Genomic DNA, 19791 nt, shown 5'->3' with positions numbered 1-19791 from the left:
CCGGCCTTTGTCTACCTTCTCAGCCCATGTTGCTGCCAGTACTTGGCACCAGGTGTTTCCTCTACTTCTTTCCTTTACTCCTATATTTTTTGTTGTTTCAGGCTAGGTTCTCTTCACCACATTGGAATGTCTTTCAATTGTCCCAGCTTTGCTGTTAGCACCGACATTGAATGACAGATGCCCAGTCCCTCTGAACCAGGAATAGCATTAAACCAGTGGGCTCTTCCTCCAGGGAATCTGTTCTTGTCTAGAGTGGGGCCCTGGCCCTGGTATTTTTTAAAGCTTCCTAGGGATTGTAATATAGATCCTCCACTGAAAACCACAGCTTCAGACTAGGGATGGGCAAATCATAGCCCGGGGGCCTGCAGCCTGCCACCTATTTCTGTAAATTAAGTCATATTGCAGCATAGCTGTAACCATTCATTCAGACATTGTCCATGGCTCTTTCATGCCACAATGGCAGAGCAGAAGAGAGTGAAGGCAACAGAGACCATATGGCCTGCAAAACCTAAAATAGTTATTATATATAATACAGTAATACTATAATATTACTACAATTTAAAGTAAAAGTTTCCCAACCTCTGGTTTGAACAATCAGTACAGGAGAAAATTATTAGAAAGTTCCCACATGCTTCCTTTCCATTTTTAATAATCAATGATGCCAGAAAAAGAAATCTGATGTTGTCAGTCAAGAAGCTCAAGAATCTCATTATCCCCTTACCTTGTAAAATACAGAATTAAACAGTAATTGAAGAGCAGATTTTAAAAGCACAGAAAAAGCATTTGGACATAGGAGCACACACCAACTCTTCCAGGCTCAGTGGTTCTCAACCTCAGCTGCCCACTGGAATCACTTGGAAAACTCAGGTCCCACTCCAGACACTCTGATTTAATTGGTCTGGGGATGGCGTGGGCATCAGGATTTTTAGCCTGTTTCAACAGTCCTGTAGCTGTCACCTTCCAACTCTGCTTCTCATTATGAGATCTCTGCCTCGGGGGCTCAGAACTATTCTGCAGGGGATGCACCTAAGCAAGTCACTTTATTTATGATCTTTCTAAAAAAATCATTAGAATGGGATGCCTGGGTGGCTCAGTCTGTTAAAAAATCATCAGATAATTCTAAGAATCTCCAGTTTGTCTTAGTGCTTTTTTTTTTTTTAAACCTGAGACTGGATTATGATTATTTCTCAATAATATTGTTAAAGTATTACAATAAATGTAATCTATGTTGAACTGGAAGATTATATATAGACCAATTCTCAGGTCAAAACTGACCCATCACAGACAGTATTCTGATGAAGTATTATAATATTTCTCTAATGTGTGATCTTTTTTTTTCCCCCTTCACTTGAAATAATCCTTTGGGAATCCTTTGTATGGACAGATATAGAAAATTGTAACTTTATCAAGTGGAAAATGTATGTGTACCTAAATTGCAGTCATCTACATTTAAGTATATCAAAATGCCATCAAGTATGTTTTTTAAAGGACAGAGGTATACACACACACACACACATTTGCTTGTATGTGCCAAATCCATTTCTAGGATACGTGAGAAACTGGCAGTAACACAGGGTTGGCTCCCAGGATGGGAGTCTGGTGGATGAGGAAGAAGGGAGGAAGGGGCACTTTTGCTGAATACTCTTATACCTTTTGAATTGGGAACCACGGGAGACAGTTACCTATTCGCGAGCTAAAAAAAAGAAAGACTCCATCCTTGCGCAAAGGGGTGGGATGACTGCTCTTGTGTTTGCTCTTTCCACGAAACCCCACAGATGAGAATGAGTGTCAGACCAAGCCAGGCATCTGTGAGAACGGGCGCTGCCTCAACACGCGGGGCAGCTACACTTGTGAGTGCAATGCCGGCTTCACCCCCAGCCCGGCTCAGGACGAGTGCCTTGGTGAGTGCAGACGACCGGATGCTTGCACAGCACCCCCCACCCCCGCCTTCATGCTGGGACACTTGGCACCCCAATCTCTCATCTGAAATCGTAGAAATGGTTAAAATTTGAGGCAGGTTCCTATTTTGGAAGGGACTTAATGACTGCGATTTGTCCATGGGGCTCAGCACCACCCGCAGCTGCATTCTTCCTTTGCTAAGTGTATCGATGAATCACTCGTTTGGAATTTCGTTCTCCGCTGCCTTTTGAAGCCCTTGGTGCCGAGGATCTGTTTCTGTGTGTTTTTCTGCTCCTCTCTCTCGATAGCATGACCACTCCTCCGTATTTCAGGGAGCAGAGAGAGTTGTCACCTTGCGTGGGCACTTACTGAATTTCTTGTCTTGTTTCCCTCAGACGTCATCCTTTCTCTCTTACTGCTGTTTCCAGCTTTCCCTTCTCGCTTCTCCTCACCCAGGGTAAAGTGTTTACATCCTTTTTGGGTTTTATATTTGACCACATTCTTAATATATTTTGTCATGCTCATCAAATTGCCTGAAGTCCCCTTTGCGACATAATGTCCCTTCCAGACAACCGGGAAGGGTACTGCTTCACGGAGGTGCTCCAGAACATGTGCCAGATCGGCTCAAGCAACAGGAACCCTGTCACCAAGTCGGAATGCTGCTGTGATGGAGGAAGAGGCTGGGGCCCCCACTGTGAGATCTGCCCCTTCCAGGGCACTGTGGCCTTCAAAAAACTCTGCCCCCATGGCCGAGGATTTATGACCAATGGAGCAGGTACTTCCTTGCCTTCTGACTTATGCCCAGTGGAGCAGGTAACACTTACGGTCCAAAAATACTTGCAGGGAATCTGCTTGTTTGTCTTATGAAAAACAGTTGAGAGTACGGAATCTGCAGTAGGGGCTTAGGCTGAGCGCATGCTTGATGTCAACCGAAACCCTTTATTATGGTGTTTCAGATGTTCAAGGCCAGGTTGCCAAAGCTGTGTGTGCTTGGGCTCCTGCCTCTGCATCACAAGGAGTCCCCAAATTTTTAAACAGAAGTTTGTTGTAAGTCAGTTATTGGTTACTCAGAGTGTCAATTTGTTAGAAAAACCGTGGCATAAATGATCCCTAAATTCCTAGACTAGTCCACCAATATGCATTTTAACTCGTAAAATTGGCTGAAATATGCTGCATGAAGGAAGTATAGACAATGCTGATATTCTGGCAGTTAAGACCCAGTTGCCTCTGGAAAAGCACCTGCTGCTTTCACCTGGGAGGCGTGGGGAGGCTGTCGCAGTGTGAGAGGCTGCTCCAGAGAAGCTCCAGGCCTGGGATCCTCAGCAGCAGCTGCGCTTGTTTCCAGCCTCGTAAACGAGAAGGGAGAGAGACTTCTCCAGCTCCTTGGGAAGGAATCAGAAGGGAGAGGGGAGGAAGGAGAGTAAGTAGGGTTTGTGTGGATGTTGGAAAGATGTGGCTGAAGGTAGAATCACAGAACTGGATGTGGGAAGACACAGAACTGGATTGGACGGGGTGACCCAAAAGCAACTGATGTTTCTTCCAAGGATGAGAAAATGAGATGGTGGAAAAGACTCGCTTCTCGAGACCAGGGAGGGCAGGCAAAATTGCATTTCAGAGGAAACTCAAAAGAATTAGGATAAATAACATCTGTTGGTATAAAATGATCGTTTGGCAATCGAAGGCTAAGAACTCATTTGGTATTGGCACCACACCGAGCAGTAAGGAGATAGATGGGTCACAGTGTGGAAGGACAGCTGCTTCAGTGCTCGACAGTGCATAGCGACCAGATCTTTCTCCCTGTGGTGGAGCTGTGAATAAGGCTCTCTCTTCCTTATCAGGCTTCAAAAACCCCTGCCCGGGGATCCACCCCAGAGCCCTAGTGCTTCCCTCACCAAGGGAAGTTTGGTCCCATTTCCCCAATATTATACAGTTTGAGATTTTTCAGGATTAACTTTAAATACAGCCAAAAGAATGGAAGGAAACTTTCCTCCTTATTTTGGACATGCACTGTTAGAAAAAAATGGGATTTTTCTTGTCAAAAGAGCCTACTGCTGTGCGCCATTTATGAGATGTCAGTAGGAGGCAAGCTTGATGGCATGAGATAGAGCAAGGAGCTGAATATGTCTGGATGAGACTGGTGTCCATGGACCCAGAGGGAAAAACTATACATTTAGAAAACCAATTATCTTTAAAGTGTTCCCCTGGCCTGATGAGTTATTATACTGTCGTCCAGTGCAGTTATTCATTTGCCTTTCAGGACAATTACCATTACCTATGAAATGGATGCTGTCATCCCTTTGTTTTAATTTCTTAGGTGCATGAGATAGTAACACAATTTATTAGTATTTACAGTAAGGTCACCCCTACATACTGATGTTGCCCATTTTATAGTGTCTTTCTTAATCTCTGTTTGTTAAATTAACAGATATTGATGAATGCAAGGTTATTCATGACGTTTGTCGAAACGGGGAGTGTGTCAACGACAGAGGATCCTATCATTGCCTATGTAAAAATGGCTACACTCCAGATATAACTGGAACTTCCTGTATAGGTAAGTGCTCTGTTTTTGGTGTCGTTTATTCCAAGTGGAAATTGTACATTATGGGAAAAAATTAAAAATCCTCAAACCAAACATCTAAAAAGCTTCTATAATTTCATAGGAAAACCTAAGACAATGAAGTTATTTGTTAGACCCTATGGGTACTGAGCATCATTTTAGATGGACAGTCACACAGTATCTTTTTGATCATAGATCTGAATGAGTGCAACCAGGCCCCCAAACCCTGCAATTTTATCTGCAAAAACACAGAAGGGAGTTTCCAGTGTTCCTGCCCGAAAGGCTACATTCTGCAGGAGGATGGAAGGAGCTGCAAAGGTAAAGTAGAATTTGCCTGCACCCACTCACCTGCCTCCTGGGCACATTGTTGCATTCCCTGTGCATTTGAGGAATCCATAGGCAAGCTCTCCACAAGCAAGAAGTGCTTCCCTGGGGTTAGTGCCTCCCTGGGATCTCCCTGCCACCCACTTCCTGTGGTGGATGGCTGGAGGCTGAGGCCAGGAAGATTGCAGCAGGGGGTGGGGTGGGGTGAGGGGGTGTGCAGTGGCAGCAGGAGCCATTCTCAATGCCTGCCCCTTGGGCGTCCATGGGGGCTGCCCATGAGGGTCTCAGAGACTGTGGAGCCAGATGACTAAGGCTCAGGTGGGGCAGATTCCTAATTGACTACTTCCTTTCTGCTTTCTATTTATTCTATTGATGTAGTCAAGCTATTCAACAACTATAGAGCCCAAGTCTCTGGCATTGTCCTGCCTCAGATTAATTGGTGCCTAGAAAACACTGTGCCTAATTAAGTAAACACTTTTTCTAGGTTTTTGTTCTGCTAAAGAGGGCCATTCCTGCCCTCCCTACCTTATCTGGGTGAGCCATAAATATCACAAAGAATTAAGAAACAGCAGAACTCTATGCAGAAATCCCTCTTCAACCAGAAGTTATCCTTTGCAAAATTCTGTTGGTGTAAATTTACTCCCAGAAATATCTTCCTCAACAGTAAGAATTTCACATATTGAGTGAATAGCACAAGTAAATCAAACTTAAGGGTAATTTTTAAAAGGAGGGATTTGGAGAAGGATGTGGAGACCAGATGGCAGAACAAGAGTTAGAGCGTTTCTACTATGAAGCCTTGACAGCGTAAAAGGAAAGTAAGGGAAGTTGAATGGTGAGGTAGAGTGGAAGTGGAGAGCAGAGGGAAGTAGGACCCTCAACCCCATTCTTGTGTCTGCTGGAAGGAGAGTTAAGAGACTTGTAACATAGGATGACAGAATAAACAATGCCTGAGGTTTTCCTATGCAGCACAAATCCTATATAATCCTATAATTTGGGGAGAGGAAGTTGAGAGACCTACTTAAAAATTCTAGCTTAATAAAAGAGTTGTTTACAGCTTTGTTCTCCTCAAACATAGAACTTATTCTCCATCTGTGGATCACAGTGAGCTCTGGGCAGTGTGAGGCTGTAACTCAGAGCCGTAAACTTATTCATGTAAATAGAGAACCAAATTAGAAAATCTCTCATTGTGTATGTTATCTGCACCAAGCAAAACAAATTTACAGCATTTTTCCAGCCTGTGGGGGCAGAAAAATCCTCAAAAATGTCTAGCAATTAAGAGATGAAAAATGGAAAGTAAATTTTTTTACAATGTGTCAAATGCACCAGTGATGCTCTCTTTATGGTTTTAGGAGTGGGCAGAGCAGCAATGGGATTCTTACAGATCCCCTCACAACATGAGTCCCTTTCTCCTGTTGTTCTCATGAGGTCTAGATTCTTCCACATACTTGGCATGTAGGACTAAAGATCAAACCCAGTGGTGCAGATACATGTACTATTGAAACTGACAGGAAAGAGGCTCAAAGGATAGCCCAGGGGAGATGTGGGACCAGCACTTCCCCCATGAGAGCCGGGTAGCATCCAGATAAGAGAGAAGGGGAGATAAGATGTTTTGGAGATGAGAACAGCAAGTGTTGCTGTTAGAAAACAGTGTGAGAGACCGCTGAGCGGTCTCCCTCACCTGTGTGCAGGTAAGCTTCAGCAACCATGGGACGGTGCTCTAGCAGGGCCCCTTGGGTCAGAGAGAGGGGAGGCCACCCCACTGGCAGGAGGCGCAGAGCCGCCAATCATGCAGAAACCAGTAAAGCAGGAACAGCAGGCCCCGCAGTGGTGGAAAGAGCGCAGGATTGGCTGCATTTTAAGAGAAGTCAGCACTGGGAGAAATATGGGGGCTTGGGGGAGTTCTTTTGGTTGAGGTCCACGCCAGGTGTTACCCTAGCCAGCAACTGGCACTCCTCTGCAGCTTCGAGCACAGCTGTGTGTGCGGTGACCAGACAAGGCTGCGAGGAAGCAAGGGAAAGAGGGAGGGAAGAAGGAAGGGGAGGACAGAAGGACGGTAGATTGGTTCCTGGATACACCATGATTATTTGTTGTTGTTGTTATTGTTAAAATTCAACTAAAAGCTGGAACATACTTTGTATCTCTTGAGGTCTTTAAATAGCAATGGAGTTGAGAATGAGCCTGGCAGTTCCAGCAATGAGGAAAGAAGCCCAAAGTGGAGGATTTTATTGAGTTATGGAAAACAATGTGGGATAAATACTGTAGGCAGTTTTTAAATGTGCTCTTAGCTTATCAGAGTGAGGTTTTTTTTTTTCTTCCCTTTGTTTCCTTCTTGATTGCTCAGTTTCATTTTAACCAAAGGAGACTCTCTAAGAAAAGAAATCCTTTTGGTTGGATTTGGTTTGGTTGAATACCTCATTTGAGCAGATTCAAAACCGTGAACGTAAAAGGGGAAAAAAAAAAAAAAAACTAAGCAAACAAATTAATTTCCAGCCTCAACATTTCTTTTTGCATTTCAACTTGAAGAGATCTTTTCAATGCTTTGGAAAATTTTGAGAATCCCTAATCTTTTACTTCATTTTATAGTTTATTTAAAATGTCACAATTTATTTGAAATGCCTTTGTTGAGACATTCCTGCATTCCTCTAGTGAAAGGGAATTGGGATTTCCTTGGATCCCCAAGGGGCTACATTTTTTGGTCTCCATGGAGAGCACATTTCATCTTCCAAACCCTTACCTCCCGGGTTCCTCCTAGCCATGTGCCGCGTGGCTCTTCTGGCCAGGGTTGTTTGAGACGTACAGGTCAGTTCGACCCCGCTCCTCATCTTACATTTTTCACAGATCTTGACGAGTGTGCCAGCAAACAACACAACTGCCAGTTCCTGTGTGTGAACACCATTGGCAGCTTCACGTGTAAATGTCCTCCTGGATTTACGCAGCACCATACCGCCTGCATCGGTAAGTGGGACAGGAGAGTGCCCCACCAGAAATGTAGCTATCCCTTTAACGAGTTGTTTCCTCGTTCCTCTGCTGTTGGAGTAAGAGGATAAAGTCAAAAAAGAATATGTGAGTACATGTGTGCGCACGCGCACCTGTACGTGAAAAGTTATTGGCCTTATTTGGCCTTTTCTGAGTGGATCCTCCCTCTCTCTTCCTTTTAAACAACACAGAGAGAGCTTCAGTGGATTTTAATTCTTTTCCCTCACCGCTTCTTCTAGATAACAACGAATGCACTTCTGACATCAACTTGTGTGGGTCTAAGGGTATTTGCCAGAATACTCCTGGGAGCTTCACCTGTGAATGCCAGCGGGGGTTCTCACTCGATCAGAGTGGCGCCAGCTGTGAAGGTGGGTAGGGTCCTCAGCTTGATGCAGCTGCTGGGCCCTGGGGGAGGCAGTCTGTGTGACTTTCAAACTCGTCATTCTCCTCCTCTATGAGATCTCAGAACTGAGCAACTGAAGATGGGAAGTATTTTGCCGGGTTGGCACAGGTATATCATAGAGATCCATCTTTGGTCTCATGCTTGACCAGGTCTGTAACATGTGCCTTCCCTCCATATCTCAAGGTTTTTCTGCTAAGTAAGTAGCGTAACCTACTAGGGCATGAACTAGTCAAGAAAAATAGCTCGGTTCCTGAATTTGATTCATTCATATTCTAGTCACTGGATCCAGAGTCCTAAAAGGATTCCCCTAAGTGGATTAAATATACGAAGAATACCTCTTCTGATACTATGTAATTAAAATTCTAAATTATTTTTTTAGGATTTCCTTTCTGTCTTGACATCTCTGAGCTTCTGATCCTGGCACAAAGGAGCAAATACAAATGCTTCCCACAGACAGCTACCCCATAGAATGCTCGGGGGCCTTACCTTAATGTCTTCATCATTTCCATTTGTAGGCATTGGCAGGAATGTCGAATGTTTTTCTCCGGAGCACGTATTTTTGACGTTTCGGTGGCAGAATAATTTTTGGGGGGGGGCAGTGGTCAGATGCCTTACGGAAATTGCCTCTCCCTTCCTTTTCAGACGTGGACGAGTGCGAAGGGAACCACCGTTGCCAGCACGGCTGCCAGAACATCATCGGGGGCTACCGGTGCAGCTGCCCCCAGGGCTACCTCCAGCACTACCAGTGGAACCAGTGTGTGGGCAAGTAGTCTTTCCTGGGCACGATGACGACAAAGCTCTAGTCTCCCCCAAGTCCAAATAGTGCTTTCTTTCTGAAAACTTTAAACCCGTCATTAGATCAACGAAGAGTCCTTTACAATCACCCTAACCTGCTTGAAACCAGAGGAGAGTTACAGCCTTTGCAAAACAGCAAACTGAGAAAAAAATATAACGATGAAGGATACTTTGAGAACATCGGAAGTGAAATGCCCCTAGAATTCCTTCACTCTCCGCATCCCCCCCCCCCCCACCCCGCTCTTCGGCTGTGGGTCGTCATTGGCCCACGCTGGGGTTCTGTTCGCAGGAGGGCCAACAAAATCCTACCGCTCCCTGAAAAGGGACTTTTGGCCTGCAGGCACAGAAGTGGTTCCATTCAGCTCTACACATCTCTTAGGGCAGAGTGTAGGCAGCAGGCGTGGCAAGTTTTTTCAGGTTGCTGAATTCTTTTGAAAATTAAGGGAGATCCACAGACTCATTAAACTGAAATTATGTCATTTTCGATTCCATAATGTCATGGGAAAGTAACTCTAAATGCACATTAGAGAATTCAAACACTGAGTTTAGAGGGACCCCCCGATCCATCTAGCCCAAGCTTTTGGTTTTACCAGAAAGACCTGTAATCTGTCCTTAACCTGGTTCCTTTTTGAAACGCCTGGAGCTAGAACCTCAGGCTCTTAGCTTCCTGATTTAGGGCTGCCTTTCAAGTGTTGAGTCCACTCATTTTTTTTTTTTTCATTCACCAAGTATCTGTGCAGCACCGCGGTAAACGTGGTGCGCAGGTGACCTGTTCCAGCTGCCACACTCTTGGGTACAGAGGCCTCCTTAGCAAAGACGCAAGGATTACTGTCTCCCGGGTGCTGCTCCACTTTACTCCAAATGAAGATATATTTGGTGTGTTTTCATTTATCCAAACTGCATCTCTCTCATTTGGCTTGATTCTTTTCAAGACACCGTTTTGGAGGCGTGAGTAGGGTTGGCTCAAAGGACACCAGTGCTGGAAGAGTTTAGCTACACCACTTGCTGACTAGCCCTCCTCTCTTCCTACCTTCAGTCCCGGGATAGTGGAGATGGTCAGGTCATGTCTTCGTTACCTGGAGATTCTACTTTGGCCCCGTGAAGATCATCTCCTGGCTGGGAGTTCTAGAATAAATTAAGAAGTTGGAAGAGGTTTGGGGGGTTTCAATGCCCAAAAGATACTAGCCCAAACTGGACTCATAATTCTTAAGAATTATAGCTATCCAGAATGAGTATTGCCCTGGGCCAGAATGGCTTTCCCCGGAGCCATGCAGAGAAGAGCAGATCTTTTGGACCGGCCCTCTCTGGATCCTTACTCCTGGGCAGCCAGAATTTCACTCTTAGAAGATGGATGCGTTTGGAGTCAGGGGCCATTGGATCTCATTGTTTTGTGGAATATATCAAGCCTGCAGCTGCAGTTGGAGTTGAGCCATGTTGACCTAGAGAAAATTTATAAAAGAAAGCCCATCCTACATTTTGGAATTCTCCTAGCCATTCTCCCTTCACAGCATGGCTAACATACACTATGCAAGCCTAATGCTGCACCTTTGATTTTAGAGGACAGAGTGGATAGGTTTCAGTCTAAGTTTAAGGAGGGTTTTTTGGAGAATCTAAGGCTGTTTCAATAAAATTAAAATCTCTTTTTATAAAAATGACAAAACCCTCCCCAATTTTGAGTATTGACTGAGAGTAAATAAAAATTGCCATTGGAGCCATTTGCTCCAGAGGGCACAGGATGAAAAAGGTCAGGAGAGTGCAAAGCATGGGAAACAAACCGTGTTTGTATACTGATGAACAGGGTGAGTGCAGAGACTCTTTTCAAGCAGTAAACATTGAATATTTGCCAATTTCTTATCTTAATCCCTGTTCTGCTTGACCCTAGCTCTCTAACATAGATAAGCAAGTTTAATTTAAACTTTGTTAGATTCTCAGAGAGTTAAAAAAAAAAGAAAGTGAAGTAAAATAGAAAAGAATGTGAAAGGGGAGGACAGAGTTCTTGACTGGGATGGATATTTATAGTAACATAGATAGATGCTCAAAGCTAAAAAGAGCCTTAGAGATTATCTAGTCTGACCTCATTCCTAAAATATAAATCCTTCCCCAACCTCCAGGGTTGTCCAAGTTTGACTTGAATACCATCTTGAAGGGCATTCACTTTCTTGGAAATATTTTTTTTCATAGAAAATGAACTGTTCCTCCCTCTACTTCTAACCTGTTTCTGTCCTTTGGAACAATACAGAATAAATCTAAGTTTTGTGTTGATGGGTCCTGTCCTTCATATACAGACATGGGCCTTAGAGATTTTATCTATCAGAGTCCTATCAGGAAACCAATGGCTAAGCCCAACCCAAAAGCACAGGACGAAGGAGAGGAGCCTGTTGATGCTCCATGCAGGTCAGCCTCCGGGAGCTGAAAGCAGGTGTAAAGTCTGGAGATAGACATGGAAGGACAAGGAGAAAACATCCAGTCCAGGGATAGTTGTTCCACCAAAGTAATTGCCCTCGGTTCCTCATTCACTCTTTGGTGCCCATGGTCTCTGTTGGTATCTATTGCACACTTCATCTCTGATTTAAAGTAAGGGGAAAAGAACAAAGACAATGGCACATTTAATTATTTCCCTTGTAGGAACCTTGAATCCTAAATGACCTTGGGTGGATACTTGAGAGTCCCTGGATATAAAGAATCCTCAAACAAACCTGTAGCTAGGCACTGAGCTGTAGCAGGCAGCTCAGCACATGGCTTTCTTACTGTGTATCTATTCCTTCCACACAGGAAAGAAAGAGGAAAGGGAGAGAGGAGGGAGGGAGGGAGAGGGGAGGAGGGAGGGAGAGAGAGGGTAGGGAGGGAGGGAGGATATTATACATATGCAAGCACCCTGCTCCCACCATTTTTACCCACCTGTTTTTCTAATTTTAGAACAGATCTTTTCGGGGCACCTGGATGGCTCAGTCGGTTAAGTGTCTAACTCTTGATCTTAACTCAGGTCTTGATGTCAGGGTCGTGAGTTCAAGCCCCGCATTGGGCTCCATGCTGGGCGTGGAGCCTACTTAAAAAAATATAAATAATCTAAAAAGGTGAAACCAACTCAAAGACGAAGGAAATACCAGTTTAAATGGCACTGAGTCTCGAGAGACACTAGCATGAAGGCAAGCACGCGGCTTCTGCCATCAGACAGCCCTGGGCGTGCATCTCTGCCCTGCTGCTGGGAGATCTCGGAGGGGCTCTCGGAGCCTTGCTTTCATCATCTGTAAAACAGGGATTAGAACACCTACCACCTGTGATTGTTGGGAAGGTCAAGTAAAGGAACGTGAAGCACCCCACACTCTGTCACGCAACGTGCATCTAATAAACGTCAGTTACATTTCCCCTCCTCCCTTGCATTGGAAGCGTTTGCTCAGTGAGGCCAAGGCCAATCTGTGTGCATTCAAATGAACATATGCCTGAAAGTGGGCTATAGCGATTAAGGAAAGTTTTACCAGCAAGCTTCCAGCCTGCCCTACAGAGGCAGGCCTACAAAAATAAATTCGAGATTTCAAAAAGGTATAAATTAGAAATAGTGAGATACTCAAGGTTTTCTCCCTCAAGTTGATTTTTTAAAGTTAGATTTCTTTTTCCTGCTTTTTACTGTCAGACTTGGCAGGTCCCTGTGGGTAGCCAGTCCTGCAGCATCTGTCTCTATTGTGGGTTTTTTCCAATTATTGCTTGTGAAGTCTGCACTGAATCTCTTCCAGCCATACTTTGCTTTAGACACGGCCCAGACACTCTGGGCAGGAGGCTGGTTTGGATAAGGGGGGGCCCATCCAGAGATGGGAGCAGACATACCAGAAGGCACTATTCATCCCCAGGACAAGCACCTGGGGGCTTTTGCAGATTTTTGAAAAGGAAGTGCAAGTGGGGCGGACACTTCCTGCAGGATGGCAGCCCTTGCCAACCCTGCACATCTTGAAAGAGGAGGACTGGGAAAGCAGCCTCCGGGAGTACGGTTGCTCCCTGATTTGGAGACTGTTGTCCCGCTCACAGAGAACTGCAGGACTCCTTCCCTCCTGCCCTGACCTTGAAGCTTAGCTAGGAACCAGCCCCACGTGCTTCACAGGAGGCTCGTGCGGCATGGAACATACTAGTGTTGGCTTCAGATGAGACCTGGAATCTGTCGGTCCCCCGAATGCCATCCTCTAATGCACTCCACCTGGTGCGTTTGACCTCATCGACCACGTTTGCTCACCACGTGGCAAGAGGCCACATCCATTTCCACAGCGTGCTCGCTCTCGCTCTCCCTCCCGCTCCCTCTCCCGTCCCTCTCCCCACCCCAGCCACCTCGGCCTGCCCTACCCTCCGCAGTGCTGGCCGCCAGTGCCCGGTGGACGCGCCCGGCCAGTGTCCCACATGCGGTGTGTTCTGGTTTTCCCTGCAGACGAAAACGAATGCCTCAGCGCGCACATCTGTGGAGGAGCCTCCTGTCACAACACCCTGGGCAGCTACAAGTGCATGTGCCCCGCCGGCTTCCAGTACGAACAGTTCAGCGGAGGGTGCCAAGACATCAACGAGTGCGGCTCTGCGCAGGCCCCCTGCAGCTACGGCTGCTCCAACACGGAGGGCGGCTACCTGTGTGGCTGTCCGCCTGGTTACTTCCGGATAGGTCAAGGGTAAGCACTGCTGGCCCTGCTCCTGACCTCATGAAGGGATGCAACTCCCACTGACCCATCGGGTTGAGGCGAGCCATCCTTTCATAGTCCTAGAGTTCATTCTGCTTAGCTCGGTAAAGGGTTCAGGCTATTTCACTTGAAAGGAGGCATCAAGATTTCTGCAAATTCATAGACTATGAAACTAATTGTAAATACCTTGACACAGGTTTTCTCGGTCTCATTCTCTTGATCTTCTTGTTGAAAATGGATTCATTTCTCCAGAAATGCAGGGGCTGACCCAGGCCGGGACAGGGCTCACACTGCACATCGCTGATCCACCCTTCTCCTGGGGCAAGCAGGGTTCAGTCTTGACTTAAAATGCCTTCTCATTAGAGAACATTATATGTTAGCATAAATCACAAAGATACCTGGTTTTAAAGTATACTTTACACCTCAGACTTAAGTTTACGTTAAGAATTATCAAAAGAGCATGAAACAGGACTTAAAATAATTATTGTATGCTCCAGGGAGAATACTTCACCACATTGTAGGTGTGAGTGTTGGGGAAGGCAAGACGTATTTCTATCTTACTCAGTAATTTGAAAGTTTAGTGGTAAGTTTTCATATGTGGGTCTTTTTCGCTGCTGACTTAATCTAGACTTGGATGTCCATCTACCTTTGCCTGTCCTGTTAAGAATTTCCGTATTTCCTTTTTTAATTAGAACACACAGCACTGAAATAGACATACACACATATGCAACCACACATACAGACACACCCCACAAATCACATTCCATAACACATACATACATGTATGTATCAAATATATCACATTAATTTAGTGACCTTTGATTTCTTTTTTTTTTCTTATGTTAATCCCCATCATTAGTTTTAGATGTAGTGTTCCATGATTCATTGTTTGTGCATAACACCCAGTGCTCCGTGCAGAATGTGCCCTCCTCAATACCCACCACCAGGCTAACCCATCCTCCCACCCCCCTCCCCTCTAGAACCCGGTCTGTTTTTCAGAGTCCATCGTCTCTCATGGTTCATCTACCCCTCCGATTTCCCCCGCTTCATTCTTCCCCTCCTGCTACCTTCTTCTTCTTCTTTTTTTCTTAACATATATTGCATTATTTGTTTCAGAGGTACAGATCTGAGATTCAACAGTCTTGCACAATTAACAGTGCTTACCAGAGCGCATACCCTCCCCAGTGTCTATCACTCAGTCACCCCATCCCTCCCACCCCACCCCCCACTCCAGCAACCCTCAGTTTGTTTCCTAAAATTAAGAATTCCTCATATCAGTGAGATCATATGATACATGTCTTTCTCTGTTTGACTTATTTAGTGACCTCTGATTTCTGAACACACAAACATCATTCATTTTAGGTCTGTGTAGACTTGAAGGTAAAAGAATGTTTCATGGGAAGCACACGGAACGCCAGCAATAGGACACAAATTCCCAGATGTTTGTGTCTGGCTCTCGGTAGACTCATTATTTTTAAGTTGAATGCCAGAACCATTTTCCCAGCAAAAATTGTGACACTCCAAACTGGCCTCTGGCCACTGGGACTTTGTAGTCACACTTCTTGTAAGTGGTGTTCCAGGGATATGAAAATACTGGAACGGAGTTCTGAGAAAAGAACCAAAACCTACACATTTGGGGTTTTCCTTCCAGTAACTTAATCATCATGCAAATGCACACACACACACACACACGATGAGCATTCATCATTTCATCCATTGTATTGTTTCTGCATGTTTCATGCTGAAAGATAGAGGAAGAGGAAAGGAAATGTACTGGGTTCTGGAGGGATTGCAGAAAATAGTAGGAGCCCCTAAATGGCTGCAAAACACACACAAAAAAGATTCTGCTTATTGGCATTATATTTTGAATCTTAAGAGCATAAAGAAAAATGGGTTATAAAAAATAGGCCAACTAATACAGAAAAAGAGATCAATAATTGGTCTTCGTTATGACCCATTAGTAGAATAATCTACCCATTTATAACAGCTTGGGCTTCTCCGTGAATCACTAGAGTAGACCCTGCCCCAAAATAAAGGCTCTTAGGATCATTCAGATATTTCAACACATTTTGAAAGAGGAGCCTGGTAAATACATTCCAAGAGGCCTATGAAATAGTAAGCAGGATAACAAAACAAGGTACTTGTGAAACATGCAAGCTTCCCTCTGTAACTTGGCTTTGATAACTGAAAGGCAAAGAAAAACAGCTGAACTAGTTCTCTCTTGGGCATGGGTTTGTTTATCCAGCCTCACATGAGTCAGAGCCAATGGCCCTAGTGGTTTTGAATGACTTGAAACAATTTCCCACAGTTGGGCAAGCTCCGAAGCTTGCATCTTATACATTACACATCTTCACAGTTTGTTTCTGAGTCAACTTCAGTTCTACCTAGAACTTTCTTTACAGTTTCAAGTTATGGAATGTGCGATTTGTGGGGTGTGTCTGTGTATGTGTGGTTGCATATGTGTGTATGTCTATTTCAATGCTGTGCATTCCTAATTAAAAAGGGAAATATGGAAATTCTTAACAGGACAGGCAAAGGTAGATGGACATCCAAGTCTAGATTAAGTCAGCAGCGAAAAAGACCCACATTTGAAAACTTACCACTAAACTTTCAAATTACTGAGTAAAATAGAAATACATCTTGCCTTCCCCAACACTCACACCTAGCGTCGGCCAAAGCGAGTGGTCACATAAGAGGAGAAATCGCTCAGAAGCTGGAGTGGTGAAGGCTGGTGACTGTGGTGGCAGAAGGGGAGGTGGCAGGGGATGGTGTCGGTGAGGCAGGAAGAGGGCAAGGAGCTCAATGGTGGCGGCTCATACCTTTCTTACTTTCTGGTTCATAAAAGGAAGACATTTTCCTTTAACCTCCCAAGTCACATGGTCCCCCCCCAACCTTCCCCCCGTTTCCACTCCATGTCCCCTCCCCAGTGTAAGTACAGCAAAACACCTGCCACAGTCGGGTTCAGAAAGGAAGCGGCGAATCAATATGCGACACAGGGCCCGGAGAGATAGTAGAAAGAAATCAACCAGCCCCGGGAACTGGGCCTCAGAGCCTAAACCCAGAGGGCTTCAGTGTTGCTCTCAGAACCAGCTGGTCACCTGATGGACGAATAATCAATAGCTAGATGTCACTAGGTGAGGTCCATGCTTCACTGGAACTCTTGTACCTCCTCCCTTATCTCCCAGTTCTAATGAAAAGGGGCTGTGCCCCTCCTCGTCCACAGGCACTGTGTTTCTGGAATGGGCATGGGCCGAGGAGGCCCGGAGCCACCTGCCAGCAGCGAAATGGATGACAATTCTCTCTCCCCGGAGGCTTGCTATGAGTGTAAGATCAACGGCTACCCCAAACGGGGCAGGAAACGGAGAAGTACAAACGAAACCGATGCCTCCAACACCGAGGTGGGTCAGAAGGTGGTTTCTCCTGATGTCTCCTGTTGCAGAAGGGCCTTCCAGATGCTTGTGGTTTCCTCCAAGGATGTTCCAAAGTGTGAAAAAGCTCCCTGGGGAGAAAATCCAGACATTCCCTGAGCTCTAGGCTGCATTTTACAAGAGTCTGTGGGACTCTCCGGAGTTTCTTGCTGCTTTTAGGGAGTGGCCATTCGAAGGTTTTCACATACTTGCTCATTTCCTCTGTCTCGCCAAAGAGAAAGTCAAACACCCACCCAAAGTCTGCTGAAAGGGAAGGTCTGAGGTCCAGGACAGCAAGTGGGCAGAGGCAGAATAGTGAAGTGACATAGCGCTCTCTCCACGGGGACGCCAAGTTCTGAAAGCTAGAGGCTCCTCTACTGAAAAGAGCCGTGTGGAGTGTGAGGGAACTTGGATTCTAGACAAAAACAACATGGAGCTCAAGCAGCCTGGTTTTCTTTGCCTACGGCTGCTGCAGCCTTTCAGTCAACTCAGAAATGCACAGAGATTCACCCAGACCCCTGGCTCCAGGCCCGGAGAATCCGGCACATGTGGTCCCAGAGAGGCCAGCAAGCAGCCAGGTGAAAAGCATCGAATATTAGCAGATCATCAGAGTCAGGAAGTAGGTTCATAGGCGTGTCCTTCAGAGGGGATGGTTTTTCGTGAGCGAACAAAGTTGAAGTAGACTGGTTCTTTCCTAGCGTCAGTGCTGCGACCTATCCGCTGTGGTTTGGGAAATGAGATAAGTCCAGGGGAAGAAAATAGCCTATGAAAACAGTGGTTTGTGAACTTGAGCAAGCATCTGATTCATCCGGAAGACTTAAGATGGATTGCTGGGAGACACCCCAGGGTTTCTGATTCAGTAGGTCTCAGGTGGCGCCGAGAATTTGTGTTTCTGACAGCTTCCCAGGTGATGCCGATGCGGCTGGTCCGGGGAGCACACTTGGAGACCTGCCACATTAGAAGACGCCCAGCTACTTGACTTCCGTCTTGACATCAGTTGAATATATTTTTTTTAATATTATAAACATGTTCCACTTGAACAGATTTGCGATTTAAACCGTGTTTTGTGAAAATAGGCATTTTCAACACAGTGTATATACAACATGAGCTGAAGGTGGTCTTAGTGTGAGATTCGAGTCACTTTTTCCTTAAGATGAGTACTAAGTGGCATATTTACATTTGACTTAACACATTGCCGTGTGTCTTTCCAGGACCAGCCTGAGAGAGACACCAATGTGAGTCTTGCAAGTTGGGACACTGAGAAGACAGCCGTGTTCGCTTTCAATATTTCCCACATCAGTAACAAGGTCCGAATCCTAGAGCTCCTCCCAGCCCTGACGACTCTGACGAATCACAACAAATACTTGATCGAATCTGGAAATGAAAATGGCTTCTTTAAAATCAACCAAAAGGAAGGGATCAGCTACCTCCACTTCACCAAGAAGAAGCCAGTGGCTGGAACCTATTCATTACAAATCAGTAGTACTCCACTTTATAAAAAGAAAGAACTTAATCAGCTAGAAGATAAATATGACAAAGACTACCTCAGTGGTGAACTGGGTGATAATCTGAAGATGAAAATTCAGATTTTGCTTCATTAATTCACCATCCAGAGACCAAATAATTAAAAAACAAAGATAGATAGGTAGAACGGAATTTCCCCCCCAGTCAGAATCTTCATATCATAGGTACCATCTTTCACCAAGTAAATTTCTATAAATAAGCACTATTCTTGTATTACAAAAAGCAAGGTACAGGTGACTCCCCTAGTTCAAAACAACCACTTTCTCAGGCTTTTCATTGTGTAGCTGAGCTACCTTGTCACATGTGTTGATTCTTGAAAACTGGGACGCGTATTTTCATTGGGGGTCAGCCATTCATGCTGACATGCCATCCTTCTAGCAGATGTACAGGAATGTGCTTTCACTCGATGGACTGTTCTGTTTTTTCCCAATTTTTAAACTTTGCTTCTCCAAATACAAGTACTAGGTTGGCCAATTATAATATCTATTTGGTGCTAGTAAATTCTCAAACTAGATTTATAAATGCACTGTAATATTTACACAACTTAGAAACCAAATTGCAAGTATTCAGTTCAAATACTTCATTAATTTCAATCAACCAAAGTTAGTTCAGTAGCTTATCTCAGTTATGAGTTATAATACATTACATGTAAATTAAGTGTGTGTATACTGTAATCGTGCTATTTTTTATCATTGAAACATTTATAAACTAGAATAATAATGCCCTTAACGTGAGGGTTTGTAATGGTGCTTATTAAGACCAAAGACTTGTTAAATGTATACACCAAGTGGTAAGGACATTTCTGTGACTGGCCCACACGTGCATGGAGGTCTGGGAGGACCAAGAACCAGCCTCAGCGGCCAGAGGATCATCAGCGCATCCTTCATCACACCTGTGCAATATGCCAAGATTACCCTCAGTCATTCCTGTCAACAAGGGGTCCATGTCATAAACGTCACAATAAAACAGTCTCTCTTTTTTTAGTGTACCCTTGGCTTTGTGTTCTTGCATGGATGTGGGATTTGGCGGGGGGGGGGGGGGGGGGGGGCATTCTGGAGGCTAAATAAAGTTTCCTGAATTTAAATTATCCTGGGTGTGGTAGTTACAGCTTCGAAGGGTGCCAAGCGTACGTATAACCGCTAGCAAAAAATTAACATATTTGAGTTAGTCCCTTGTTCTGTTCATTAAAGACAGCAGAGTTATTTCTCACCAATGAGAAATTTAGAGTGTAGCCTCATTTCTAAAACATGACCT

At 44.9% G+C, this 19791-nt stretch overlaps 1 protein-coding gene across 1 annotated transcript in view; it reads left to right on the top strand.

Moving 5' to 3' along the window:
* Window positions 1-19525, top strand: part of FBN1 (fibrillin 1) — a 229969-nt gene extending 210444 nt beyond the window's left edge. Inside the window, exons 57-66 of the mRNA XM_034994644.1 lie at window positions 1776-1901; window positions 2468-2674; window positions 4325-4450; window positions 4652-4774; window positions 7619-7735; window positions 7996-8124; window positions 8802-8921; window positions 13366-13597; window positions 16830-17004; window positions 18225-19525. Coding sequence (XP_034850535.1) covers window positions 1776-1901; window positions 2468-2674; window positions 4325-4450; window positions 4652-4774; window positions 7619-7735; window positions 7996-8124; window positions 8802-8921; window positions 13366-13597; window positions 16830-17004; window positions 18225-18614 — 1745 coding nt within the window. The 3' untranslated portion in view covers window positions 18615-19525. The remainder of the gene's footprint in view (window positions 1-1775; window positions 1902-2467; window positions 2675-4324; window positions 4451-4651; window positions 4775-7618; window positions 7736-7995; window positions 8125-8801; window positions 8922-13365; window positions 13598-16829; window positions 17005-18224) is intronic.
* The last annotated feature ends 266 nt before the right edge of the window (window positions 19526-19791 follow it).

Source organism: Mirounga leonina, unplaced genomic scaffold, assembly GCF_011800145.1.
Source record: "Mirounga leonina isolate KUSES-001 unplaced genomic scaffold, KU_Mleo_1.0 Mir_91, whole genome shotgun sequence".
NCBI lineage: Eukaryota > Metazoa > Chordata > Mammalia > Carnivora > Phocidae > Mirounga > Mirounga leonina.
The sequence above is the reverse complement of the archived record's forward strand: the minus strand, read 5'-3'. Positions and strand labels throughout refer to the sequence as shown.